Source organism: Mus caroli, unplaced genomic scaffold (genome assembly GCF_978045245.1).
Source record: "Mus caroli unplaced genomic scaffold, Mus_caroli_1 scaffold_2, whole genome shotgun sequence".
Classification (NCBI taxonomy): Eukaryota; Metazoa; Chordata; class Mammalia; order Rodentia; family Muridae; genus Mus; species Mus caroli.
Window position 1 is genome coordinate 89,320,940 of NW_028227257.1, and position 24,076 is coordinate 89,345,015.

The 24,076-nt window shown below is 45.2% G+C and overlaps 1 protein-coding gene across 2 annotated transcripts in view; it reads left to right on the plus strand.

The window, feature by feature from the left end:
* The first annotated feature begins 152 nt into the window (after positions 1-152).
* Ddb2 (damage specific DNA binding protein 2) overlaps positions 153-24,076 on the plus strand; it is a 42,691-nt gene continuing 18,767 nt past the window's right edge. Inside the window, exons 1-4 of one of the 2 annotated variants that reach the window (XM_021156580.2) lie at positions 153-604; positions 19,706-19,860; positions 21,608-21,744; positions 22,254-22,445. In XM_021156580.2, coding sequence (XP_021012239.1) covers positions 19,734-19,860; positions 21,608-21,744; positions 22,254-22,445 — 456 coding nt within the window. In that variant the 5' untranslated portion in view covers positions 153-604; positions 19,706-19,733. Of the gene's footprint in view, positions 605-19,565; positions 19,861-21,607; positions 21,745-22,253; positions 22,446-24,076 lie in introns of those variants that run through there. The other variant, XM_029474139.2, reaches the window with a different exon arrangement.

A 24,076-nucleotide genomic window follows, 5' to 3' on the forward strand; every position in this document is an offset into this window, starting at 1 on the left:
CCATGACTACCTAGAGCAGCTCTGCTTACAACTTTAGCGCGCATTCCGTGACCTGAGACAAACACGCGGTGGGAGTGGGACAAAATAACACGAACTCCTTCCCCTCCGTGTTCACGGTTTCAGATTTTGTATCTCAACTCATCTTTAAATCCCTTGATCTCACCTCCTAGTTCAATGTAGATTTTTTCCGAATCGTCACGATGCCACCCCACCCTAAATAGATCCCTTCTTCACTGCCCCACCCCCCAGCCTCTCGGGATTTCAGAGCTTGTGGGTCTGTTATTTATATTCACTGGAGCGGTCCAAGAATGTTCTGAGGCTGACCTAATCTCCACCTGCTCGGCTTCTCCGCCCCTCCTGCTCTCTCCTGAGCCGGGTGACCCCCGCAGCGGTGCCCCTGACCCGAGAGACAGGAGGGAACGCGGGCCAGCGGGGTCCCAGGCCTCTGGTGCTCAGGGGTCCTGGAGTCACAGTTTCCTCCGGGTTGAAGAGCCCCAGGGACCGCCCCTTAGGGGACCATGCGCGCTCTGGGAAGCAACTGGCCTAGCTGCTCTCTTTCCAGCACGCACATTTCCAACCCAGCCCCCTCCACGCCCTTAGAAGTGTGAGTACGTGCGCGCGCGGATTTTTTAAAAGACAACTTTAAAAATAACAAAACCGTGTTGTTTCTAAATCTGGAAGGAATCACTGACGTGTTCTTTGCTCAGTAGAGTCCACTCACAAAATGGGAAGAGGGGCTGCTGAGGATAACAACGGTAACTTAGGAGTGACACCAGCTGCTGGGGGCTGACTTAGGAGCGTGAAACGGTCTCCTTTAGTTGCCTGTGTTGTCTCAAATCACCGGTGGGCTGAGGACTCTGGCCGCGCGCGTTGCAGCAAATCTCGAATAGGAGATTTGAAACCTGAGGATGTGGTTTCTGAAACCAATGTTAACTCCCACTCTCTCAAGGCTTGGGCAAATCTTTTCTCTTTATCTGTTTCTGCCTCTATAAAACCTGACAGGTAACCCAGCTGACCTACCACTGGGCCGTGTGCCCCAGTTAATTAATGACTGTTAAACAACTGCAAATGAGAGGGGCTTGGGAAATGTCTAATCACAGCCATGGTGCTTTGCATTATTTGGAATCAGTTAACATCGCACCTAGCGCCTGGGGGCGTTTAGGCACCTAGACAGAAAGTGTGAAAATACAAGAATGAAATTAATTACAGAAGCGGCCTATTAAAACCTCATTAAAAATAAAGTTGGCAGCCAGGCTCTGGGATGTGGGGAAGTCAGGATACGGAGGCTCAGGATAGGAGGCTGTTCATCAGACCATGGGGAGGAAAGGATGTGCAGTGGAAAACATCTGGTTTCCCTTGGGGTCAGATCTGGAATCGGAAAGCAGAAATGTTGCAGCTGATCCTAATTGTCCCTAAGGTACTGGGAGGGGGCAAAGGACAGAACATTTTGAGCTGTAGGTGAAAGGAAACAGACATGGGCTCAGAATCCCAGTTCCCAGCTCCCACTCCCCCAGGGGCTCAGATTTCTGTGCCCTAGGAACAGACCCCTTAATTACACAGTGCATGGACACTGTCATCCATTCCTCAGCCTGATCAGATCAAAATGAACTGGCTCACAGTACCAGGTGGCAGAGTGATCTACAGCCAGCTTTCAGGACACTCAGCCTCACCTTGAATTTCTGGAATGTCCTAACCACTGAGCCTTTGTTTGTTTGCTTATTGGCTTGAGGAAACATCTGGGTCTTTGCTTTATGCTAAACCCTATCCCAGGTTTTGGGAATATATGGAGAAATAAGGCTGAACCCTATGTATTCAACGACGATAAGATGTGGGGTTGGACAGTCCCACAAGTAAACTGAGGCAGGAAGGACCACCCTCTACAAAAGCACGATACTTGGTTGGGCTTGATGAGTAGGAGTTAGTCATGGAGAGAGGTATTCTAGCGGAAGCAATAGGCTATGTCGAGCCCCAGTGGTATTGGTCTGTGATTCTATGACCCAGCAATTCTACTTCTTGGTATCTGCCATAGACAAATGTGTACAAATACAGCCAGAAGTGCCAGGATGTTTGTGCATAGCACTATTCAAAATCCAAGAGAATGAGGTGCAAATGCCCACAGTTGCTGAAGAGATAAAGCTGTGGCTTACTCTACAATTCCAGAACAGGGGAAACTTTTTTTTTTTAATTAAACATTTCATTTGCAGCGTTGAAGTTCAAACTCAGAGCCCTGTTTCTGCTATGCAAATGTTCTGCTCCTAAGCTCCACCTAAGCCCGAGAGGCACACATATTCTCATGTGAAGATGTCCAGCATACTGTTCAGTGGGAAGAAAAGTACAGAACACTGGAGAGGAAACACATCACACTGATTTTGGAAGCTATCTCTGGCAAAGGAGTCTCAAGTTGACATGTTGGAGGAGTCACGGTGAGACGCTGAGGTGTGGCTCAGTGCTTGGTGGAAAGCTTCCTCAGCACACGAAGACTTGTGCTTAAGTCTATGCACTGAAAAGAAACTTATGTGTAATTCTGCAGTTCTGTTAACTTGTTTATAAGACAGGGTCTCACAGCTCAGGCTGCCTTTAGAAGCTGGTGAGGTAGCTGATGCTGGCCTCCACTTCCCGGATGCTGTGTGGGATTACAGCAGTGTGCCATCAGACCCAGCCAAACTGTAATTAAAAAAAAAAAAAAAAAAAAAAAAAACGGGGAGGGATAGAGTGTAGGAATGGGCCTAAAATATGAGTGTCCAATAGAATTTTTTTTCTAGATGTTTTTTTCTGTGTATTCCTGGCTGTCCTAGAACTAGCTCTCTAGACCAGGGCAGCCTTGGACTCACAGAGATCCACCTGCCTCTGCCTCCCAAGTGCAGGGATTAAAGGTGTGCGCCACCACTGCTCAGCAAATTCTGTGCAATGGTAGAAAGGTCCTACAGCTGTGCTGTCCAATTGTTAGCCAGTCGACACACATGGCTTCTGAGCACTTGGATCATAGCTAGTGTCTCCAAAGAATCAAATTTTGCTCTTTTCTCTAATTGAGGGTGGGGCACCTTGTGTTACCAAGGCTATCCTTGAACTCCAGGATGCAAACAAGTTTCCTGCTTCAGCTGTTTTCTCCTTGAGGGGATGGAACCCAGGCCTTTCACATACTAAACATGCTACTAGTGAGCTGTATCCCTGCCCAGATTTACCCTTCCAAACTCTGGAAGGAGTTCCCTGTGGAGGGTGAAGCACAGCACATAGAGGACTCCAGGGAGGGTGAGGCTCCTCTGAAGGCTACCTTGTTTCTCCAGTTTCTTTCTCTCAGCCTCTGGATATTACCCCAGCATTCCTGAAAGGGAGCTGAGTAGTGTATCTGATTTAACTGCTATGCCTTTAAGATCCCAGGCAACTCCGGGTGGAAAAACTGGTCAGAGTTAGGAGAGTGGGGGGTTACCCTCATTAGAGGAGGCTGATTCCCAGGAAGAACAGCAGAGGAAGGGCACCAGAGAGGAAATGCAGGGCAGGCTACAGAGCACAAAGCTGTTTCCAAGTGCAGGGACCTGCTCAGGGCAGAACCTATGGTTAGTACCACAGACAGGCAGGAGGTGGCCAGGAGCTACCATAGCACCTCCGGCTTCCAATCTGTGTATGTCAGCGAGCCTTCTGGCTGGTGGCTGAACAGTGATACTCGCTGGCCCTTTCACTGAGCGCATTTTCTGGGAACACCCACCTCGTGCCAGATACCCCCTAGGTGTTCAGCCATCAACTTGAAGAAAGCAGATAAAATCTCTAACTTCCTGAAAATCTCCAGTAAAATCAAATAATACATGATTAGGGGCTGGGGTAAACATTTTAAATGGGTGAGAGGAAGAGAGTGCAGGGCTGGGAGTGAAACTCAGTAGTGGTAGAAAGTATGCTTAGCACAAGCAGTGTCTAGGGCCGTGTGCTAATAATAGATGGAGCATAATTTCCATTAGGAATGTGTGAGAAAAGACTCTAGAAGCACACTCCTCTCTTCCCCCCAAAGACCCAAATACAAAATGACAGCCAGGTGAAGGGAAGTTGTACCTAAGAGCATTCCAGAAGGACTGGTGACTGATGGGGACACGGACCCTGAAATGGAACCTTGACCTTCGGGAAGGAATGTAGCATTAGTGGGGCATGGTGACTGAGAGTGAGGAAGGCCACAACATCCACATACTGCCAGGCTTCATGAGTTTCTTCCTAGGGGAGGGGGCTTGGGAGCAGCCTAAGGGAGGAATGAGCTGACTGGTCTTGGATGCTGGATGAGGAAGGGACTAAGGAATCAGCAGACAGTGGCTTCATGTGGTCCATAGGCCAAAGAATGCTTTTAACATTTTTCAAGGATGCCTGAAAAATAAAACAAACAAAAAAATTTTTGCATGAAATTAAAATTTTAGTGTTCAAAAATAAAGTAAGCCTTGCCCACTTACACACTAAGTGTCTCTTGTCATTTTCTCACTACATTGGCCAAAGGTGGAGTAGAGACTGTGTGGTCTTCAGAGCCTAAAATATTAACTACTTGGCTCTTTTGACAATAAAACTAAGTGACCTGAGGATTAGAGAGAGACTAAAAGTAGGAAGCCCAAACAGGGGGTTGCAACAGACACCAGGATGCGAGGACAGTGACCTCCTCCATCTCCATGGTAGTGGAGCTGAGAGGTGGATGGGCTGAAGAAGCAATTGAAGGAGAGAGCTTCCAGAACTTGCTAATGGCATGTGGGAGACTGAGGCAGGGGGATCATCGTGAGTTGGAGGCCAGCCTGGGCTATACAGAGTGAGACCCTGTCACAAAAGAAAAAAGAAGAAGAAGAAGAAGAAGAAAAAGAAGAAGAAGAAGAAGAAGAAGAAGAAGAAGAAGAAGAAGAAGAAGAAGAAGAAGAAGAAGAAGAAGAAGAAGAAGAAGAAGAGGGGCTGGTGAGATGGCTCAGTGGGTAAGAGCACCCGACTGCTCTTCCAAAGGTCCAGAGTTCAAATCCCAGCAACCACATGGTGGCTCACAACCATCCGTAACGAGATCTGACTCCCTCTTCTTGAGTGTCTGAAGACAGCTACAGTGTACTTACATATAATCAATAAATAAATCTTTAAAAAATAAGAAGAAGAAGAAGAAGAAGAAGAAGAAGAAGAAGAAGAAGAAGAAGAAGAAGAAGAAGAAGAAGGAGAAGAAGCAAACAAAGCTAGCAGTGGTGACTTGTGCCTGCACTACCAAAATTTGTGAGGCAGAAACAGGAAACCTTTCCATACAAGTTTGAGGCTAGCCTCTTCTACATAGCAACGAGACCCTATCTGACTGGGAAGGTGCCAAAAGAGAGAGGGAAGAGGAAAAGAAGAAAAAGGGAAAGAAGAACTGAGGATGGATTGAAGAGATGAGATACATTTCTTTTTTTTTTTTTTCTTTTTTGGTTTTTCGAGACAGGGTTTCTCTGTATAGCCCTGGCTGTCCTGGAACTCACTTTGTAGACCAGGCTAGCCTCGAACTCAGAAATCCTCCTGCCTCTGCCTTCCGAGTGCTGGGATTAAAGGCATGCGCCACCACGCCCAGATGAGATACATTTCAAAATGACCCAGAACTTTTGGTCCTGGAGTAGGACCTTGGTAACACTTGGGGACATGGGATAAGGTTTGTGGCTTAGCTAGTATTGTTTTAGTGTTAACTTCTGCATCCTTGACCACACAGTGATTTTGAGGCCAGCATGGACTACAATGAGACCCTGAGCCAAATCTATAACCACAGTGGGCTGGTAAGCTGAAAAGATGTCTAGTAGTTAAAAGCTCTTTACAGCTCTCACAAAGGGTGGGAGTTTGGTTTCCAGCAACTTGGTTGGGCAGCTTTTCTGTAACGTCGGCTCCTGGGGATCTGATGCCCTCATCTGGCCTCTGAGGTCACTTTATTGGCATGTACATACCTACATGTGTATTTTTAAAATAATAAAATAAATCTAAAAAATAATAATGGGTGTGTGTGTTAGAATTTCAGGCATAGACCTGCTCCTGGCTTTCACTCATTTTAAAATCCTTAATTACCTCTGCAAGACACTTTTTCCAAATGAGTTAGGCACTCACAGGCACTGGGGAATAGGATGTACACATATCTTCCCAGAAACTAATCGGTGAAACCACTGTGCGAGACTCGCTAGAAAGCCAAGACTGTTAACCTTGGAAAGCTCATCAAATTCTTCTTGAGCTTTAAAGATAGGCAGCTTTCACAAGCTTTCCTCATGAAGTTTCATAAGTGTGCCTCTTTGCATAATGGATCAGAAACACTCATGCTGCCGACTCAGAGGTGGCTTGGTTGTCTAGACTGCCTGTAATCATAATGAAATGCTTCAGCTCTGAGCCCATAGGAAGTTGGCATAGTTGTGAATGAAGGGAAAAGAAGGAACAATAACTGTGTCTGAGCCAGACAGATGCTACATGTCTGCAGTCCCAGCGTGTGAGGGGGAGAGGTGGGAACATCAAGAAGTCGAGGTTAGGCTTGGCTATAAGGCAGGTTCAAAGCCCATCTGGGCCACATCAGACCCTGTTTCAAAACTGAAACTAAATAGAGGTAGAGAAATGGCTCAGTAGGTTAAAGTACCTCTTGATCTTCCAAGGGACCCAGATTCAATTCTCAGCACCCATGTAGCAGCTAACAACCATCTCTAACTCCAGTTCCAGGGAAGTGTCCTTTTATGCCGCCCTTGGACCCTCCCTCCCAACCTACCTTCCTTCCTTCCTTCCTTCCTTCCTTCCTTCCTTCCTTCCTTCCTTCCTTCTTGGTTTCTCGGTTCAGAGCTTCTCTGTATAGCCCTGGCTATCCTGGAACTCCCTCTGTAGACCAGGCTGGCCTAGAACTCAGAAATCTTCCTGCCCTTGCCTCCCAAGTGCTAGGATTCCACCACCTGGACCTTAGTTTCTTTCTTGAAAAGATTTAAAAAAAAAAAAAAAAAAAAACCAAAACCTTTTATTTATATGTATGTGTGTATAACTTTGAGAATGTGTGCCATGTGTGTAGATGCCTGCAGAGGCCAGAAGAGGGACATCTCAGAGCTGTAGTCACAGGTGGTTGCAAGGCACCAGATGAGAGGCGATGTATTGACCTCAGTTCCTCTGGAAGAGCAGGAAGTGATCTCAACTGCCGGGCCATCTTTTCAACTCCAGTTTCTTCTCTCATGTTATGATAAAATATTCTGACAGAAGCCTCTTCAGAGAGAAAGGACTTCTTGTTGACAGTGTAAAACACAGTACGTTTTGGTGGGGAAGTCAAGGCATCAGGGCCTAGAGCCTAGCTCTCAGGTGATTCTAGATCCTGAGAAATTCACAACATTGGCCATCAGACCCCATCACCAGGCTAAAGGCTCCATCCGCAAGAACCACAGCTAACAAATCAATCGAACCACACTGTCCTGGACATTAAGAAACTCACCTTGGGGAAGTTTTATTGTCACAGCTCCTGCAGTTACAATGTCATCATAGGGCCAGGAGCCAAAGCAAGGCAGTGGAAAGATGGAACGTGAAGGAATGTAGATGCTGTTCTCTCAGCCTCGTGAGCATGTGACTCATCTCCCATAGGAAACTGGCTCTCAGCTGTACCATAAAGGAGCAGTTTCCTTTCTGTCATTTGGGATTTCTAGTCCTTAGAAGAGAACTTTGGGTCAGAAGAGTAGAAGGCACTGCCAGAATTCAACCCCTGCCATGAGGGCTATCCTACCAGTAAGTACCTCCCTGCCCCCTTTGGAATGGCCTTGAACCTTGTATTGGTTGGTTTTATGTCAACTTGACATAAACTAATGAAGAGGGGATCTCAAGTGGGAGGACACCTCCATAAGACTGGCCTATAGGCCAGGGCAGTGGTGGCACACACCTTTAATCCCAACCCATGGGAGGCAGAGGCAGGTGGGTCTCTGAGTTCGGGGCCAACTTGGTCTACAGAGCCAGTTGCAGGACAGCAGCCAAGACTCTCTGTCTCTGTCTCTGTCTCTCTCTCTGTGTGTGTGTGTGTGTGTGTGTGTGTGTGCGCGCACAAGGTTTCTCTGTGCTGAGTTTAAAGGCGTGTGCCACCACTGCCCCAGTGCCCTTTTTTTTTCAATGATCCATTGTGATACAGACATATAACAGGAAACAAATCTTTTTCTCCCCCAAGTAAGTTGCTTTTGGTAATATGTTGTGTAGCTGGTTTTTCCAAGATTGAAAGAGTCCATCCTTAAGACAGAACAACTCAAAACAGTTTCAGGGCTGGTCATGATACCATGTGCCTTTAATCCTAGCAGAGACAAAGGGCTTTCTGAGTTTCTGGACAGCCTGCTCTACAATGTGCATTCCAGGGCATGCAGGATTACATAGAGAAACTCTGTCTCAAAACAATGCATAGCTTCAGTCCCTGAAACTGACCAGATTCATTAGGTCCCCTCCCTCTCGGAGTAAGTAAAAAAGAAACTCTGAGATCACTCAGATGCCCAGAGAATGTTCAGATCAACTGTATCACTTGGAAGGGACACTCTCCCACCTGTTAATTTGCCCACTGGTTGTGCAGTGCCCAGGTCCCCAGCTTTTGCGAGCTTTCATCAATGTGGTGTGGCAGGCTTTGATAATGTAGCTGCTTTTTAATCATTTCTGTTTGTAAGTAACCCTTCACCCATGTTCCTATAAGAATCCCAATAAAACTCAATGGATTTTGCCGGTATCCGTACTTTGATCTGTCATGGGCTGCCTAGGGTGTGTTGCATCTTCTCAGGAATAGTCTTGTCACACAACATCATGTGAGTACACTGTAGCTGTCTTCAGACACACCAGAAAAGGGCATCCTATCCTATTACAGATGGTTGTGAGCCACCATGCGGTTGCTGGGAATCGAACTCAGGACCTCTGGAAGAGCAGTCAGTATTCTTAAATGCTGAGCCATCTCTCCAGTCCCAAGATCTGAACTCTTAATCCTCTTGCCTGTACCATACAGGTATGCATCGCCACACCCAGTTTTTGTGATACTAGGGACTGGACTTAGAACATCACATACACTAGGCAAACAATTTACCAACTAAACTATATTTCTATCCCCTGATGAGGGTTCTTAAAACCACCAGAGAGCTTCTTGATCACTTTTATCAGGTCTTATAGTACAGAACACCTAGTCGGGAGATTATAGAACAACCTCTACTTGCAACCATTTTACAGTTTGCAAAGTACTTCACATAGATCATTTTAGCCCTGAGGCTATTGCTATGCAAATCTGGCTGCCTGGAGATCCCTGGCATGCGTACCGTGCTATTTCATGACAGGATATTAAGTTAGTATGTGAACAGTGCTTCAGTCCCCACAAAAAACACTGAAAGTGTTCATTTATTCTTTTGCTTTGGTTTTTATATAGTGGTCTAACATTTCCAAAGCTACCTTAAATTTGTACATGTAATTTTGTTTTAGTGGTGTAGAGGATTGGACCTAGCACCTTATGCATGCTAAGCACATGCTGAACTGGTACTTACCCAGCCCAACATTTTATGTAGTTATATATATAGTATACAGTAATGTGTTGTATAACTGTTTCTTTCAAGATTGAAACAATCTATAGTTTCAGGGCTGGTCATGGTGGCATACATCATATATATATATATGTGTGTGTGTATACATATATATATATATATATAAAACACTAATGCATATAAGTGTGTTTACTTATATGTCATGTGTATTTAGCAATCTCTTAGTATACTTTTATAAATCTTGAACAGAAATGAGCAATTTAAAGTAGTTGAGAAAAGATGAAGGAAACAATATACATTAATTTTAATTGTTATTTAAATGTACCAACCATTTTAGGAGGGTTATTTAAGTAGAGAAACTTTTGTTTCAGGTTTTGTTTTGTTTTGTTTTGTTTTGTGTGTGTGGGTTTTGTTTTGTGGAGACAAGGTCTCGTAGAGCCCAGGCTAGCCACAAACTCACTGTGCAGCCAAAGATTCCTGGAGCTCCTGCACCTCTTGCCTTCATTTCCCAAGTGTAGAGGCCAGAGCAGGACTTCAAGTGTTCCCCCACCCCCACGCCCTTATGTTCTCTGCCTTATTCACTTGAGACTGGGTCTCAAAGAGCCAGAAACTTAGTGTTTCTGCTCGGCTGCTGCCAGGGCTCTCGGGGCCGCCTTCTGGCCTCTCAGTACTACTCAGTACTGGGCTCAGTACTACTCAGTACTGGGCTCAGTACTACTCAGTACTGGGCTTGACAGAGCACGCTCCACCATATGCAGTTTCTAACATGTGAACGCTATAGATCTGGTCTCAGGGCCCGTAGGGCCTCGGGCTCATGAAGCGAATACTCACGTACCAGCTGAGCCATCTCCCGTGGTTTTTAGTTTCCCTTCCCTTTCTTTTTCTTTTTGATCTTCCTCCTCCTCCTCCTCTTTTTTTCCCTTCTCCACCTTTTACTGTCTCAAAATCACTACTCCTTGCATCAGCCTTTTCCAAATATTAGAATTATAGCTAGAAAAGTAACTTTTTCATCTAGATTTTTCTAACTTTTGTGATGAAATAATGTAAAGTCTACCCGAGTCTAAGAAGAACATATGCATATATTTTTAAGATTTATTTATTTTATGTACATGAGTACACTGTAGCTGTCCTCAGACACACCAGAAGAGGGCATCGGATCCCACGACAGATAGTTGTGAGCCACCATGTGGTTCCTAGGAATTGAACTCAGGACCTCCGGAAGACAGACAGTGCTCTTAACTGCTAAGCCATCTCTCCAGCCCTAGATATTCTTAATATATTTGGGTTTTTTGTTTTGTTTGTATGTTGTTTTTTGGTTTTTTGGTGTTTGTTTGTTTGTTTGTTTTTGAGATAGTGTTTCTTTGTGTAGCCTTGGCTGTCCTGAAATTCACTCTAGACCAGGCTGGCCTCAAACTCACAGAAATCTCCCTGCTTTTGTCTCATGAGTGCTGGAATTAAAGGCCTGCACCATCACATTTGACTTATAGTGTTCTTTTCTTCCTTCCTTTCATCTCTCCCCCTCCCTCTCCTCCTCCCCTCCCCCTCCCCCTCCCTCTCTGTCTTTTCTTTATGTTGTTTGGTCTGGAGATAAGGCTTATCAGTTAAAAGCACTTGTGACCCTTGCAGAGGTCTATTTCCTCCACAGGCAGATGGCCTCTTCTGACCTGAAAAGGCACCAGACATGCATGTGGCACACATACATATATGCAGGTAAAACTCTAAACATATCAAATAAATACATTTTTAAAAATCGTGTGTGCACATGTGTGTGTGTACAGTGACCTCAGTTGTCATTGCTCAGGGGCTGTTCATCTTTGTTTAGAGACAGTGAGTCTATCATTGGGATGTACAGTTTGCTAGTTAGGTGAGGCTGGCTGGTCAGGGAGCTTTCTGTCTCTGCTTCCCCCACACTGGGACTACAAGTGAGTGCCAATATACCTAGCATTTCATGCGGGTGTTGAAGGTCTGAAGCAGGCCCCCAGGCCTTCACAGTTAGTCCTTCACTGAGCTATCTGTCTAGCCCCAGTTAAAACTATTCTCAAAAGTCAGATGGTGGAGGTGAATATCTTTTGTCCCACCCCTTAGGAGGCAGAGGCAGGCAGATTTCTGAATTCAAGGCCAGCCTGGTCTACAGAGTGAGTTCCAGGATAGCCAGGGCTACACAGAGAAACCCTGTCTGGAAAAAAAACCAATAAGGCTGGACATATTATACTAGTACATGCTTTAATTCCAGCACTTGGGAAGCAGAGGCAGGTGAGTGCAAGTCTAGCCTGTCTATGTAGCAAATCCCAAGTCAAAGCTATATAGTAAAGGCAAGTCTCAAAAAATTAAATATTTCAACAGCAAATTATTCAAAGTAATTTTTAGTAAGATGGCTAGCAGATTTTTTTTGGCTTTAATATTTGGATTCCCCGCCCCCCCCCAAAAAAAAACTATAGTGCTTAATCTAATTTTCAATATTCCCAGGGGATGGGATCCAGGATCTCATTTAAATATTGCTATGAATTTGTTCCTATTTGGACATGTAAACATGAATCGGAGATGCCAAACAAGAACTCTGGATACTTGAGTTCTACTTTATCTGTTTCCAATCCTTTAGGAAGAATTTGAGTTCTCTGCAAGCTTTGCGGATTCCCCAAGCCTGTCATTGACAAACCACTGACTGCAGTCAGTGTGTGTGGGAAGCCTACACCAGCATCTGTGTGGATCCCAGAAGGTTTGCAGATTCAGCAGGGCTTGGATTCATAGACAGCCTGAGCAGAGCTGGAGTCATGTATCAGCCTGCACCACAACAATGCTTCCTACTAGCTGAACCCTTCCCACAGGCACTCTGAAACCTTGCTGTTTGCTGCCTGTAGAGCAACTCACAGGATCACAGATGCTAAACCTGGCAGGGACCCAACAGTTCTCCTCCTTATCCACCTACTAACTCCTGACTAAAGCAGACAATGGAACCCCAACAGTGTTAGTGCAAACCTTTAACCCCAGCGCCTGGGAGGCAGTGGCAGGCATATCTCTGAGTTTGAGGTCAGTATGATCTACAGAGAGAGTTCCAAAACAGCCAGGGATATTCAGAAATACCCTGTCTCAAAAAACAAAAACAGAAACAAACAAAGAAGAGAAAGTATGAGTTCCAGGTCAGAGTCTAAGTGCAGCTTTCCTCCCACTGTGCTTTATTATCTGTTCTGGAAAACACTCCAAAGAAGCCACGTATTGTTCTGCAGATCAAAGAAACTGGTATTATTTAGGGTCATGCCCATGGTCTGCCCCAGTTTGCAGTGTGAACAAACACAAGACCATGATTTACTGCAACCAGCAGTTTTTGATCGAGCTGCTTTGTGCTACCCTTTAGTAAAAGTAGCATCTCTCTCTCTCTCTCTCTCTCTCTCTCTCTCTGTCTCTCTCTCTCTCTCTCTCACACACACACACACACACACAACCAAAACAAAACAAAATTAAACAAAACAAAACCCAAGCATGTATAAGTGAGATTTCATGGCCACAGTCTGAAACTGGAGCAGTAATACACCGCGCACCCCTTGATCAGATTAGCATCTTGAAAATACCCATATGAAATACCCTTGTCCATCCTGCACCTGGTGGCTCATCAGCTGGGAATGAATGACATCAGGCTACCAGGCAGAGGCTTTCTTGTGAAATCAGGAAACAAAGAGAACTCTGGGTTAAAGGTGCCTCAAAACCACGACCTGAAACCAAGTGTTTGGTTGGTGTGTGCAAGGCAGGTCACTACTGCTCACAGTCAGTTCTACCCGTCATGGAAAACTTCCCAGGTGTGAGAAGCAGATTCTGGGGAAACCTGGCACCTAGCAGAATTCTCCTTTTGCTCGTGAGTCTGGCACAGCTCACCATTCCCTTCTGGTCTCTGCATTTCTTTTTCTTTTTTTTTCTTTTTTATTTATTTATTGATTATATGTAAGTACACTGTAGTTGTCTTCAGACACTCCAGAAGAGGGAGTCAGATCTCGTTACGGATGGTTGTGAGCCACCATGTAGTTGCTGGGATTTGAACTCCGGACCTTCGGAAGAGCAGTCGGGTGCTCTTACCCACTGAGCCATCTCACCAGCCCCGGTCTCTGCATTTCTTTTTTTTTTTTTTTTTTTTTTTTTTTAAAGATTTATTTATTATATGTAAGTACACTGTAGCTGTCTTCAGACACTCCAGAAGAGGGCGCCAGATCTCGTTATGGATGGTTGTTAGCCACCATGTGGTTGCTGGGATTTGAACTCTGGACCTTTGGAAGAGCAGTCGGGTGCTCTTACCCACTGAGCCATCTCACCAGCCCCGGTCTCTGCATTTCTTGCTCCCTGTGTCTGAAGCACTCTCCCCTTTCCCTCTACACAGTCGAGTCAACTTTTACAGATTTTTATTATGTGTATGTGTCTGTTTTTTTACATGTATGTCTGTGTACCAGGGCTGCAGAGTGCCTGGAGTGGCCAGAACTAGTATTACAGATGCTGTGTTAGTGTAGGTGCCGGAAATTGAACCCAGATTCTGTGGAAGAACAGTCAGTGGCTCTTAACCCAGGCTGGCCTACAACTTGCTGTGCAGTAGAGGGTGGCCTTGAATTCACTGGTCTTCCTGCCTCTACATTCCAAATGCCAAGATTACAAGATAGACAGTAAATTCAAGGCCAGGCTGGGTGACAAAAGAACCTGTCTCAAAAAAGGGTGGTAGTGATGGTGGCAAGCAAGATAGCTTAGTGGGTAAAGTACCCAAGTTTAAGCCCCAGAACCCACGTAAACAGAGACCCAGCTCCACAGTCACTGTCTTCTGACCTCTGCACATACTCTGTGGAGCACAGTCACTCACATACATGCACAATTATAATTAAAAATTATAGTTAAAAAAATTGTATTTACACTCGGGAGGCAGAGGCAGGCGGATTTCTGAGTTCGAGGCCAGCCTGGTCTACAAAGTGAGTTCCAGGACAGCCAGGGCTATACAGAGAAACCCTGTCTCGAAAAACCAAAAAAAAAAAAAAAAAAAAAAAATGTATTTAAACATTTTTTTTCTTTATGTGTACCAGTGTTGCCTGCATGTGTGTTTGTGCAGCATTCGTGTGCCTGGTGACCTTGAAGGCCAGAAGAGAGTATCAGATGCCCTAGAACCAGAGCCTCGGAAAGCTGTGAGCTCTCATGTCAGTACTGGGAACCAAACCTCTGGTAAAGCAGCCAGTTCTCTTAGTTGCTGAGTCATCATCTCTCTGCCCCGCCCCCCCTGCTTCCCCAAATACATTTTTAGAAATATCCTTTTTGTACTTTCTTGGCCTATGTTTCTACCCTCGGGCTGTCACATTTCATAGTCCCTGGAATTTGGGCTCACTGCTCTTCACAATTGAGAGTGCATATTACAGGAAAGGTGTTAGAGCAGGGTCTGGACCAGCCAATAAAAGAAGCAGACACCTCTAGCAGCAGAACTGTTCCTGCAACCAGAACAGCTGAAGGAAATGAGACTATGTGCATGTGTGAGTGTGCCACTGGCTCTTGGCACTTCATAGGACAGAAAAGAAGGGACTTTGGGGGTGGATGAGTCCATCTTCAGGTCAGTTCTCTCTCAGGGTGGAAGGGGTAGACACCAGCGGGTTTGGTATGTGAGTTTCCACGAGTGTTACCTGTTGAGTCAACTTTCCTATCAAGTCAACTTTTCTCAGACCACCTGAGGCTTTTAGGTAATCAACTCTTCAGAAGACAAGACATGGCCCTCAGAGGGTATTAGGACTTATAGGGTTTAACATTTATAGGGTTTGGCAGCTCTGGGGGAAGAGTTCAAGGAACGGAGGTGTCCTAGTAGGGTTTTTATTGCTGTGAAAAGACGCCATTGAAAGATCCTGACAGAATGTAAAAGGACACAGAAGTCCTGAAATTGGCAAGATAGATGTCACTGTTAGCAGAACTAGCTTCACTGATTTAGAAAAATAGAGGCGCACAATGCTCTGGCCACTCCTTGAACCCATGTGTCTGCCAATGTTTTGACCGTTCCTTGAACCCACGTGTGTGCCCATTGATGAAGCCCATTGCCAGGTGTTTGTGATATTGGTTGCTGAGAAAGAGTCAGAAAATCTCCCCAGCAACCACAGCCCGGCCAAGCCGGAGGGAGTTACTACACCTGCACCAGACTCTTTCCTTGTACCCCTCCCATACCCATTTCTTGAGAATAGACATTGTTTAGATCTGGAAATCACCTAAACCCCCCTTCTCCTTTCCCCCGAGGGCCTATAAAAACTGGGACCTCTTTCCCCTCAAGGTCAACTCCTCTACCTCTGCGTGGGATATGAGTCATCCCCAGAGCTCTGGCTTTCCCCGAATAAAGCCTCATGTGGTTTACATCAAGCTCGGTCTATCGTGATTTCTTGGGTGTCCGCTATTGTCCTGAGGCCTGAGCGAGGGGCTCCTTTCAGAGTCTTTCACCATGACTACAGCAACTCTTTTTTGTTATTGTTCTTTTGTTTTCTTTTGTTTTTGTTTTTGTTTTTTTTGAGACAGGGTTTCTCTGTGTAGCCCTGGCTGTCCTGGAACTCACTCTGTAGACCAGGCTGGCCTCGAACTCAGAAATTCGCCTGCCTCTGCCTCCCAAGTGCTGGGATTAAAGGTGTGTGCCACCACACCCGGCTGACTACAACTCTTATAAAGGAAAACATTTAATTGGGGCTAGTTTACAGTTTCAGAGGTTTAGTCTGTTACCATCACGGAGAAAAGCATGGTGGCATGCAGGCAGACATGGTGCTAGAGAAGGAGCTGAGAGTTCTACATCTTGATCCAAAGGCAGCCAGGAGGAGACTGTGTACCACACTGGGTGTAGCTTGAGCATATATCACCTCACAGCCCACCTCCACAGTGATATACTTCCTCCAACAAGGCCACACCTACACCAAAAAGGCCACACCTGCTAATGGTACCATGTCCTACGGCCATGCATTCAAACACACGAGCCTATGGGGGCCATTCAAACTCAAAGCACCACAGGAGGCTTTGCTATGAACTGGAGACTTTCAGGAAATAGGTATAATCCTATTGAACATACTACTCTCAAATATACTACTTTGGTATGATTGTTAATTTGGGGCTAAGGGCACTTTAAAAAACAGTAAGAAAGCTGCTAATCAAACACACATTCACTCATCTAAAACCAAACCACGATATTTCTTACGAGAAATATTGCTCCTTGAACCAAAAGCTGGCATTCTCTTTGGTTTGCTTGTTGTTATGTTTGCTTTTGGGTTTTACTATTATTTACTTGTTTGCTTGGTTTGAGACAGGGATGCACTGTGTAGCTTAAACTGGTCTGGAACTCACAGTGCTGCCTAGGCTAGACTCAGACTCAAAACATTTTTCTGTTTTCACTTGGGTGGGATTGCAAGTATAAGCCACCACGTCTGATTAAGAGAATACCATTATAGACAGTGGTGTCTCACACCTTTGATCCCAGCACTCAGGAGGCAGAGGCAGGTGGATCTCTGTGGAGGCCAGCCTGACTTCATACTGAGATCTAGATCACCCAGGGCTACTTGGTGATCCTCTCTCTCAAGCAACAACAAAAAACACACATGAAGCAAGCCAAACAAAGTGTAAAAATAAAATAGATGACCATTCTGATCATTACAGGCTAACAAAACCCCGAAGTGGACCTATACAAACTCAAGTGACTTATTTTCCCTCATAATCTTCCTAGTTAATATCTTACAACTTTTTTAGGGTTCATTTTTTGTTTTGTTTTGTTTTGTTTTTTTCCAGACAGGGTTTCTCTGTATAGCTCTGGCTGTCCTGGAACTCACTTTGTAGACCAGGCTGGCCTCGAACTGAGAAATTAGGATTCATTTTTATTTTTATATTTATTTTGGTTTTTCCAAGACATGGTTTCTTTGTGTAGCCTTGGCTGTCCTGGAACTCACTATGTAGAAGAGTATGTTCCACTACTGCCCAGTTATTTATTTATTTATTTACTTACTTACTTACTTATTTTGGTTTTTCAAGACAGGGTTTCTTTGTGTAGCTCTGGCTATCCTGGAACTCACTCTATAGACCAGACTGGCCTTGAACTCAGAAATTCTCCTGCTTCTGCCTCCCAAGTGCTGAGATTAAAGGCCTGTGGCACCACTGCTGGGTTTATTTATTTATTTGTTTTGTTTTCCCAGGGTTTCTCTGCAGCCTTGGCTATTTATTTACTTATTTAGGTTTTCCAGACAGTGTTTCTCTGTAGCCTTTGCTGTCCTGGAACTTGCGCTGCAGACTAGGCCTACTTCTGCCTCCTAAGTGCTGGAATTAAAGGCATATTCCACCACTGACCAGCTTTTATTTTTTTTTAACTTATGTGTATACATGTTTCTTTATGTGCTTATGTGTATATATGGCTGCATCTGCCTGCAGAGTCCAGAAAAGGGTGTCTGGTCTTCTGGAGCTGGAGTCACATACAGGTATTTGTGAGCCACCTGCCTGGGTACTGGGAACAGAATTCAAGTCCTCTGAAAAAGCTGCAAGCTCTCTTAGCCATTAAACCATCTCTCCAGCCACTAAGCTACAGTTCTTAATTTAAGCACATCTTAGGACATCCCCATTATTGGTGCTGGGTTCAGCCTTTTATTTTCTTCTAGAGCATCACTTTAAAATAAAATTAAACTACATTAAAACATATAAATTTGCCGGGCGTGGTGGCGCACGCCTTTAATCCCAGCACTCGGGAGGCAGAGGCAGGCGGATTTCTGAGTTCGAGGCCAGCCTGGTCTACGAAGTGAGTGCCAGGACAGCCAGGGATACACAGAGAAACCCTGTCTCGAAAAAAACCAAAAAAAAAAAAAAAAAACATATAAATTTTACATATGTTTATATGTAAGTATCATCTTCATAAGGAATACATTACTTTTGACACACACATATTGTATTCTTTAAATTGGGTTAAGCATAACTTCTCAGATATCGTTTGTGGTGAAAACATTCAAAACCTTTCTACCTTTTGAAAATATACAGCAAACCCATTGTCTACTGTCACCTTGTTGTGCAATAGCACGCCAGATTTTCTCACTCTTTTTCTTTTTTAAAGATTTATTATTATAAGTACACTGTAGCTGTCTTCAGACACTCCAGAAGAGGGAGTCAGATCTCATTACAGATGGTTGTGAGCCACCATGTGGTTGCTGAGATTTGAACTCAGGACCTTTGGAAAAGCAGTCAGTGCTATTAACCGCTGAGCCATCTCTCCAGCCCCCAGATTTTCTCACTCTTATCTGATCCTTACAAGATTTCAGTGTAGTCCAGGCTAACTCTTCATGCCTCAGCCTCCTCAGTGTTGGGAATTACACAGAGCCTGCCACCTTAGATACAGCTCTTTTCTATAGTATGAGGTAAAATACATACATCTGTAAAGTGAGAGGAAAGAATCAAATGCTAAGGCTGTGACTGGGTAATCAGAGGCACTTTTTTAAAAAAAGATTTATTTATTTAATACACTGTCATTTCAGAAACACCAGAAGAGGGCATCAGATCCCAATACAGATGGTTGTGAGCCACCTTGTGGTTGCTGGGAATTGAACTCAGAACCTCTGGAAAAGCAGTCAGTGCTCTTACTGAGCCATCTCTCCAGCCCTAGAGACACCTATTATTAATGGGGAAAATGAGAAATATTTAGCCACACTTGAATCTTTGCTCTTTTTAAGACATAAACTACCTACTTTTATCTGTCTCTGTCTCTCCCTCCCTCCCCCTCTCCCTTTCTCTCTTTGTTGTTGTTCTTCAAGACAGGGTTTCGGCGTAGGTCACCCGATTGCTGGAACGTGTAGACCAGGCTGGCCTGGGCCGCCGCCTGGCTCCGCCTCCAGCGTGCAGGGTTTACGGCCAGTGCTCCCTCCCACAGGTTCAATGGGCTTTCTTCAGATCCAGCACAATCGAAGGCCCAGCTCCTAGGGAGTTAAAAGAAAAAACCCCTCCCAGAGCGCTGCACACGTACTCCGGAAGAGGCGGAGTGGCCGGGGGCGGGCCGTGCCCGAGAGGGTGGGGCAGTCCGGGGCAGTTCCGGGGGCGGGACAGCCCCCTACTGTGGCAATCCCGAGGGGGCGGGGCAGTCCCAAGGGGCGGGACAGCCCTGAGGGGACGGGGCGGGGCTAAAAGTAAAGCAGCCGGAGGAGCGTTTGGCGCGAAGGTGTCTTAGCTGCGCTACCTGCGACGGCGCTGCCTCATACGTAGTCCCTTCCTGTTTTCTCCACGGAGCCTTTTCCACTCCTTGCTCCGTTATTTTGCCACAGAGCTTGATATCTCTTCACCGAGTACGTCATGGCTCCCAAGAAATGCCCAGAAACCCAGAAGTCCCCTGACGTTGCGGTGCTCCTCAGGAGCAAAAGTCGCAGAGGTCCTCAGGAGCTGGAGCCCGAAGCCAAGAAGCTGCGTGTGCAGGGTCCCGGTACGGCCTGTGCTGCTGCCTTTGCTTTCCGGGGGCCCAGGGTGCTCGCGCCAGAGGCCGAAACTGGGGTGGTGGGTGCTTGTGCCTGGGGTTCTGAAGCAGTTCCTGGCCTCTGTCGCCTCAGGCTGTGATTTTATTTGGGAGATCGAGGGTTCGAACCCAGGCCTCCAGTACTCTCAGCAAGTGGGCTGCCACTGAGCCACACGCTACCGACTGGTTTTATTGGTCGGTTCATTGACAGCAGAGAGTTTTAAGTTGAACTGCCCCCCACCTCTACCCCAGGTGACAGGAAGAGCCAGATGAGCTCCATCACCGTAAAAGCCACAGTCCCCACTTTCCTTGTTCCAGAAGTTTTACACATCTACTGTTTCAAAGTAATCCTCCCTTTCATAGCCCCTCGGCTTCTGAATTTCCATAGTCAGTGATGTTAGCTCTATGGTCTTGGGTTTCAGCTCTGAGAGTCTGAAATTCCCTCCCTCCTTTCTTCAGGAAGCTCATTCTCAAACGTTTACCAGGACTCTAGGGCTATAAGGAATGTGGTAAATTGATAGAGTGGTTTTAGCCATGAGAAGAAAGGAAAGTTGTCAAGAGAAAAAAGGGACTTATAGATTGGGTCCACCAGAAGGGCTTGGTAATTCAGAGTTGTTTTATTTATTTATTTATTTTATTTTATTTTTCGAGACAGGGTTTCTCTGTATAGCCCTGGCTGTCCTGGAACTCACTTTGTAGACCAGGCTGGCCTCGAACTCAGAAACTCCCGAGTGCTGGGATTAAAAGCGTGTGCCACCATGCCCAGCTTTATTTTATTTATTTATTTTTTTGAGGGACAATCTTAAAAATCACAAAATTTCTAGGACAGGATAGGAGTCATTGCTTAGGGAAAGAAGTTTGTTTAACCTTATATTAAAATAATATCAGGGCTGGTGAGATGGCTCAGCTGTGGTTAAGAGCACTGATTGCTCTTCCAGAGGTCCTGAGTTCAATTTCCAGCAACTACATGGTGGCTCCCAACCATCTGAAATGGGATCCGATGCCCTCTTCTGGTGTATCTGAAGACAGCTACAGTGGACTCATACATTAAATAAAATAAATCTTAAAAAAAGAGAATAAGAGCTATCCAAATATAGTGGTGTATAACTGTAATCCTAGCACTCAGAGGCTGCAGCATACTTGGATTGGAGGCCAGCCTGGGCTATAGAGCAAGACTCTGTATTTAAAGAAATACTAAATAATGTCATGAGCAATCATTACTTGAGTGGAAACCAGAAGAATGCAGTAGGGTTTAGAAAAGTTCTAAATTAATTAGGTGGCTTCAAGGGAGAGAGGTAAATCAGAGTGTAGTAAAAATAAGCCGGGCGTGGTTGCACACGATTTTATTCCCAGCACTTGGGAGACAGAGGCAGGCAGATTTCTGAGTTCCAAGGCCAGCCACCAACCACCACCAACAAAAAATATTGTCCCTCAACTCCTACTTATTTGTGATCCCACACAAGAAAAGTCTTCAGTGTCCACAATTGTGTATCTCTCTGGCAAAGTTCTAAAGAACCCTGCGAGGTCATATTTAGTTTCACTTCAGAATTTCTGTTTGGAGGAGTGTTTGGAAAAGGGTTTTTTATTTCTCTCTTAGGTTGAGTGAGACTCAACAGCAGAGAAAGGCTTTTAAGGAGATGATGAGACAAAGGGTTTTCATGGGGGAAACCTTTCCTGAGATTTGGGAGAGGAAAATGTTTGTATTCTTCTTTGGCAGTTCCTAGCAGGACATGTGAGTCGTGCTGCCTTCTGGCAGAGTTGTCCAGCCTGCAGATCCCTTCACGGAGTAGCAGCATTGTCAGGAATCTTTACCAGCATAAGTTGGGCAAAGCCACCTGGTCATCACTACAGCAGGTGAGATGTTTCCTGTCTGACATGCTTAAAGGCTACATAGCTTTTCAACTATTGCTCTCTCTCACTAGATGATAAATTGGTTCAGGATCATCAGGTCACCCCCAGGTATGATGATTGACCTACTGTACACTCAGTCAAAGAGAAAAGGTTTTACTCTGTAGACTTCCTAGCCACAACATGCGTTCTCCCTCTTGCTTTCCAGGATTAGTTCACATACATTGCAGATAGTGGATGCACAAGGCCAGTGAAGACTTATTGCCTGTATACAAAGGGGCCAGACATTGACAGTTTATCCAGGACTTGTGTTTCATTTTTATTTATGTTTTGAGACACGATCTCACTGTGTAGCCTTAGCTGGCCTGGATCTCTGTATGTAGACCTGGCTGGCACAGAAATCCACCTGCCTCTACCTCCTGAGTCCTGGAGTTAAAGGCATGCATCACTGTGCCAGCTCAGGACATGAGTTTTAATTCAATGAATCCAGATTAATTCTATTTTCTCTGTATTAGGGTCTGCAGAAGTCCTTTTTGCACTCTCTAGCTTCTTACCAGGTATTCCGAAAAGCTGCCCCCTTTGACAGGAGGACTACATCCTTGGCATGGCACCCGACTCATCCCAGTACCCTGGCTGTGGGCTCCAAAGGGGGAGACATTATGATCTGGAACTTTGGCATAAAGGACAAACCTATCTTCCTTAAAGGGGTAAGTGGATATATGTGTCAGATGGTTATGCTATAAAACTTGTTGTTTTGGAGGAATGGAAGGAATGTTGATATCCAGTAGCAAGGTGGTTGGGAACAAAAGTAACTGGGTGTTTTCAAGCTTATAAATGGTAACAAAATTCAAATATGTTTTGAATGCTGGCCTTTAAAATATTAGAAGGTATAGACTAGTCATCCATAGGGTCTAGCATTCCTCTTCCTCCTCCTCCTCTTCTTCTTCTTTTAAAGATTTATTTATTATTATATCTAAGTACACTGTAGCTGTCTTCAGACACACCAGAAGAGGTCATCAGATGTCATTACGGATGGTTGTGAGCCACCATGTGGCTGCTGAGATTTGAACTCAGGACCTTCAGAAGAGCAGTCAGTGCTCTTAACCTCTGAACCATCTCTCCAGCCCCCTTTTCTTCTTCTTCATCTTCTTTTTGAGATAGAATTTCACGATGTAGCTTGAATGCCTGCCTGTAGACCAGACTTGCTTCAGATTCATGGAGACCTGCCTGCCTTGGCCATGCCCTTCTGCATCCCTTCTTACTTCACCTCATTTTGTCCGTCTTTCCTGTGTTAGTTAGTTTTCCATTCCTGTGACAGTACCTGAGAGAAATGATTCAGAGGAAGAACGACAGCTGTAGAGATTTCCGTCCATGCTTGTTTGCTTTGCGGGCATTGTGGTAGAAGAGAATGGTGGAGCAGTGCTTGCTGCTCACCTCACAGCAGTCAGGAAGCAGGGAGAATGAATTGCAAGGGTCTGGAGTAAGTGATGGCCTTGTCCCCCAGAGACTGCTGCCTCTAACTGGGCCCCACGTCCTATTAGCCCATTCATCTTGAAACCCATCGATAAATTAAAGCAGTGATGAAGCTATCCCCCTCATGATACAGTTACCTTTCAATAGTTCCATCGTCTGGAGGAGCAGACCTTCAATATATGAGCCTTGGGTCAGGGAGGGGACAGTTCATACCCAAACCATAGTATTTCCCATGCTTCAGGTATACCACCAGCTACTTCTGTTCCTGAAACTGGGACTCTGGACTTGATTTTCCCTTTGGCTGGAGTTCTCTTTTCTATAGTTTGCTCATGGCTGCCTCCCACTTACAGTTCAGGTCTCTGTGTAATCTGCCTTTTTAAAAAAGATTTAAGTTATTTTTATTTTTGCATATGAGTGTTTTTCATCCATGTATGTATGTGTACCATATGCACACCTGGCATCTTCAGAGGCCAGGAGTGAGCATCAGGTCCTTTGGAACTGGAGTTACAAATGGTGGGCTGCCGAATTAATGCTCAGAACCAAACTTGGGTCTTTTGCAAAAGCAACAAGTGTTTTTAGCAGTTGAGGTATATCTCTCCAGTTCCTAATCTGCTTTTTACTATTCATTCATTCATTCATTCATTCATTTTTGAAAGAGGGTTTCACTATGTAGCTTTAGGTGGCCTGGAACTATTTAGACCAAATTTGTCTCGAACTCATAAAGATTCACCTGCCTCTGCCCCAGGAGTGCTGCCATTAAAGGTATGTGCCATTCATTGATCTACCTTGTTAAAGAGGAAGGAGCCCCTGCCCAACCCAATCACTTCCTAAATAATTGCTCTGCTTTACAGTGATCCCCAAATAT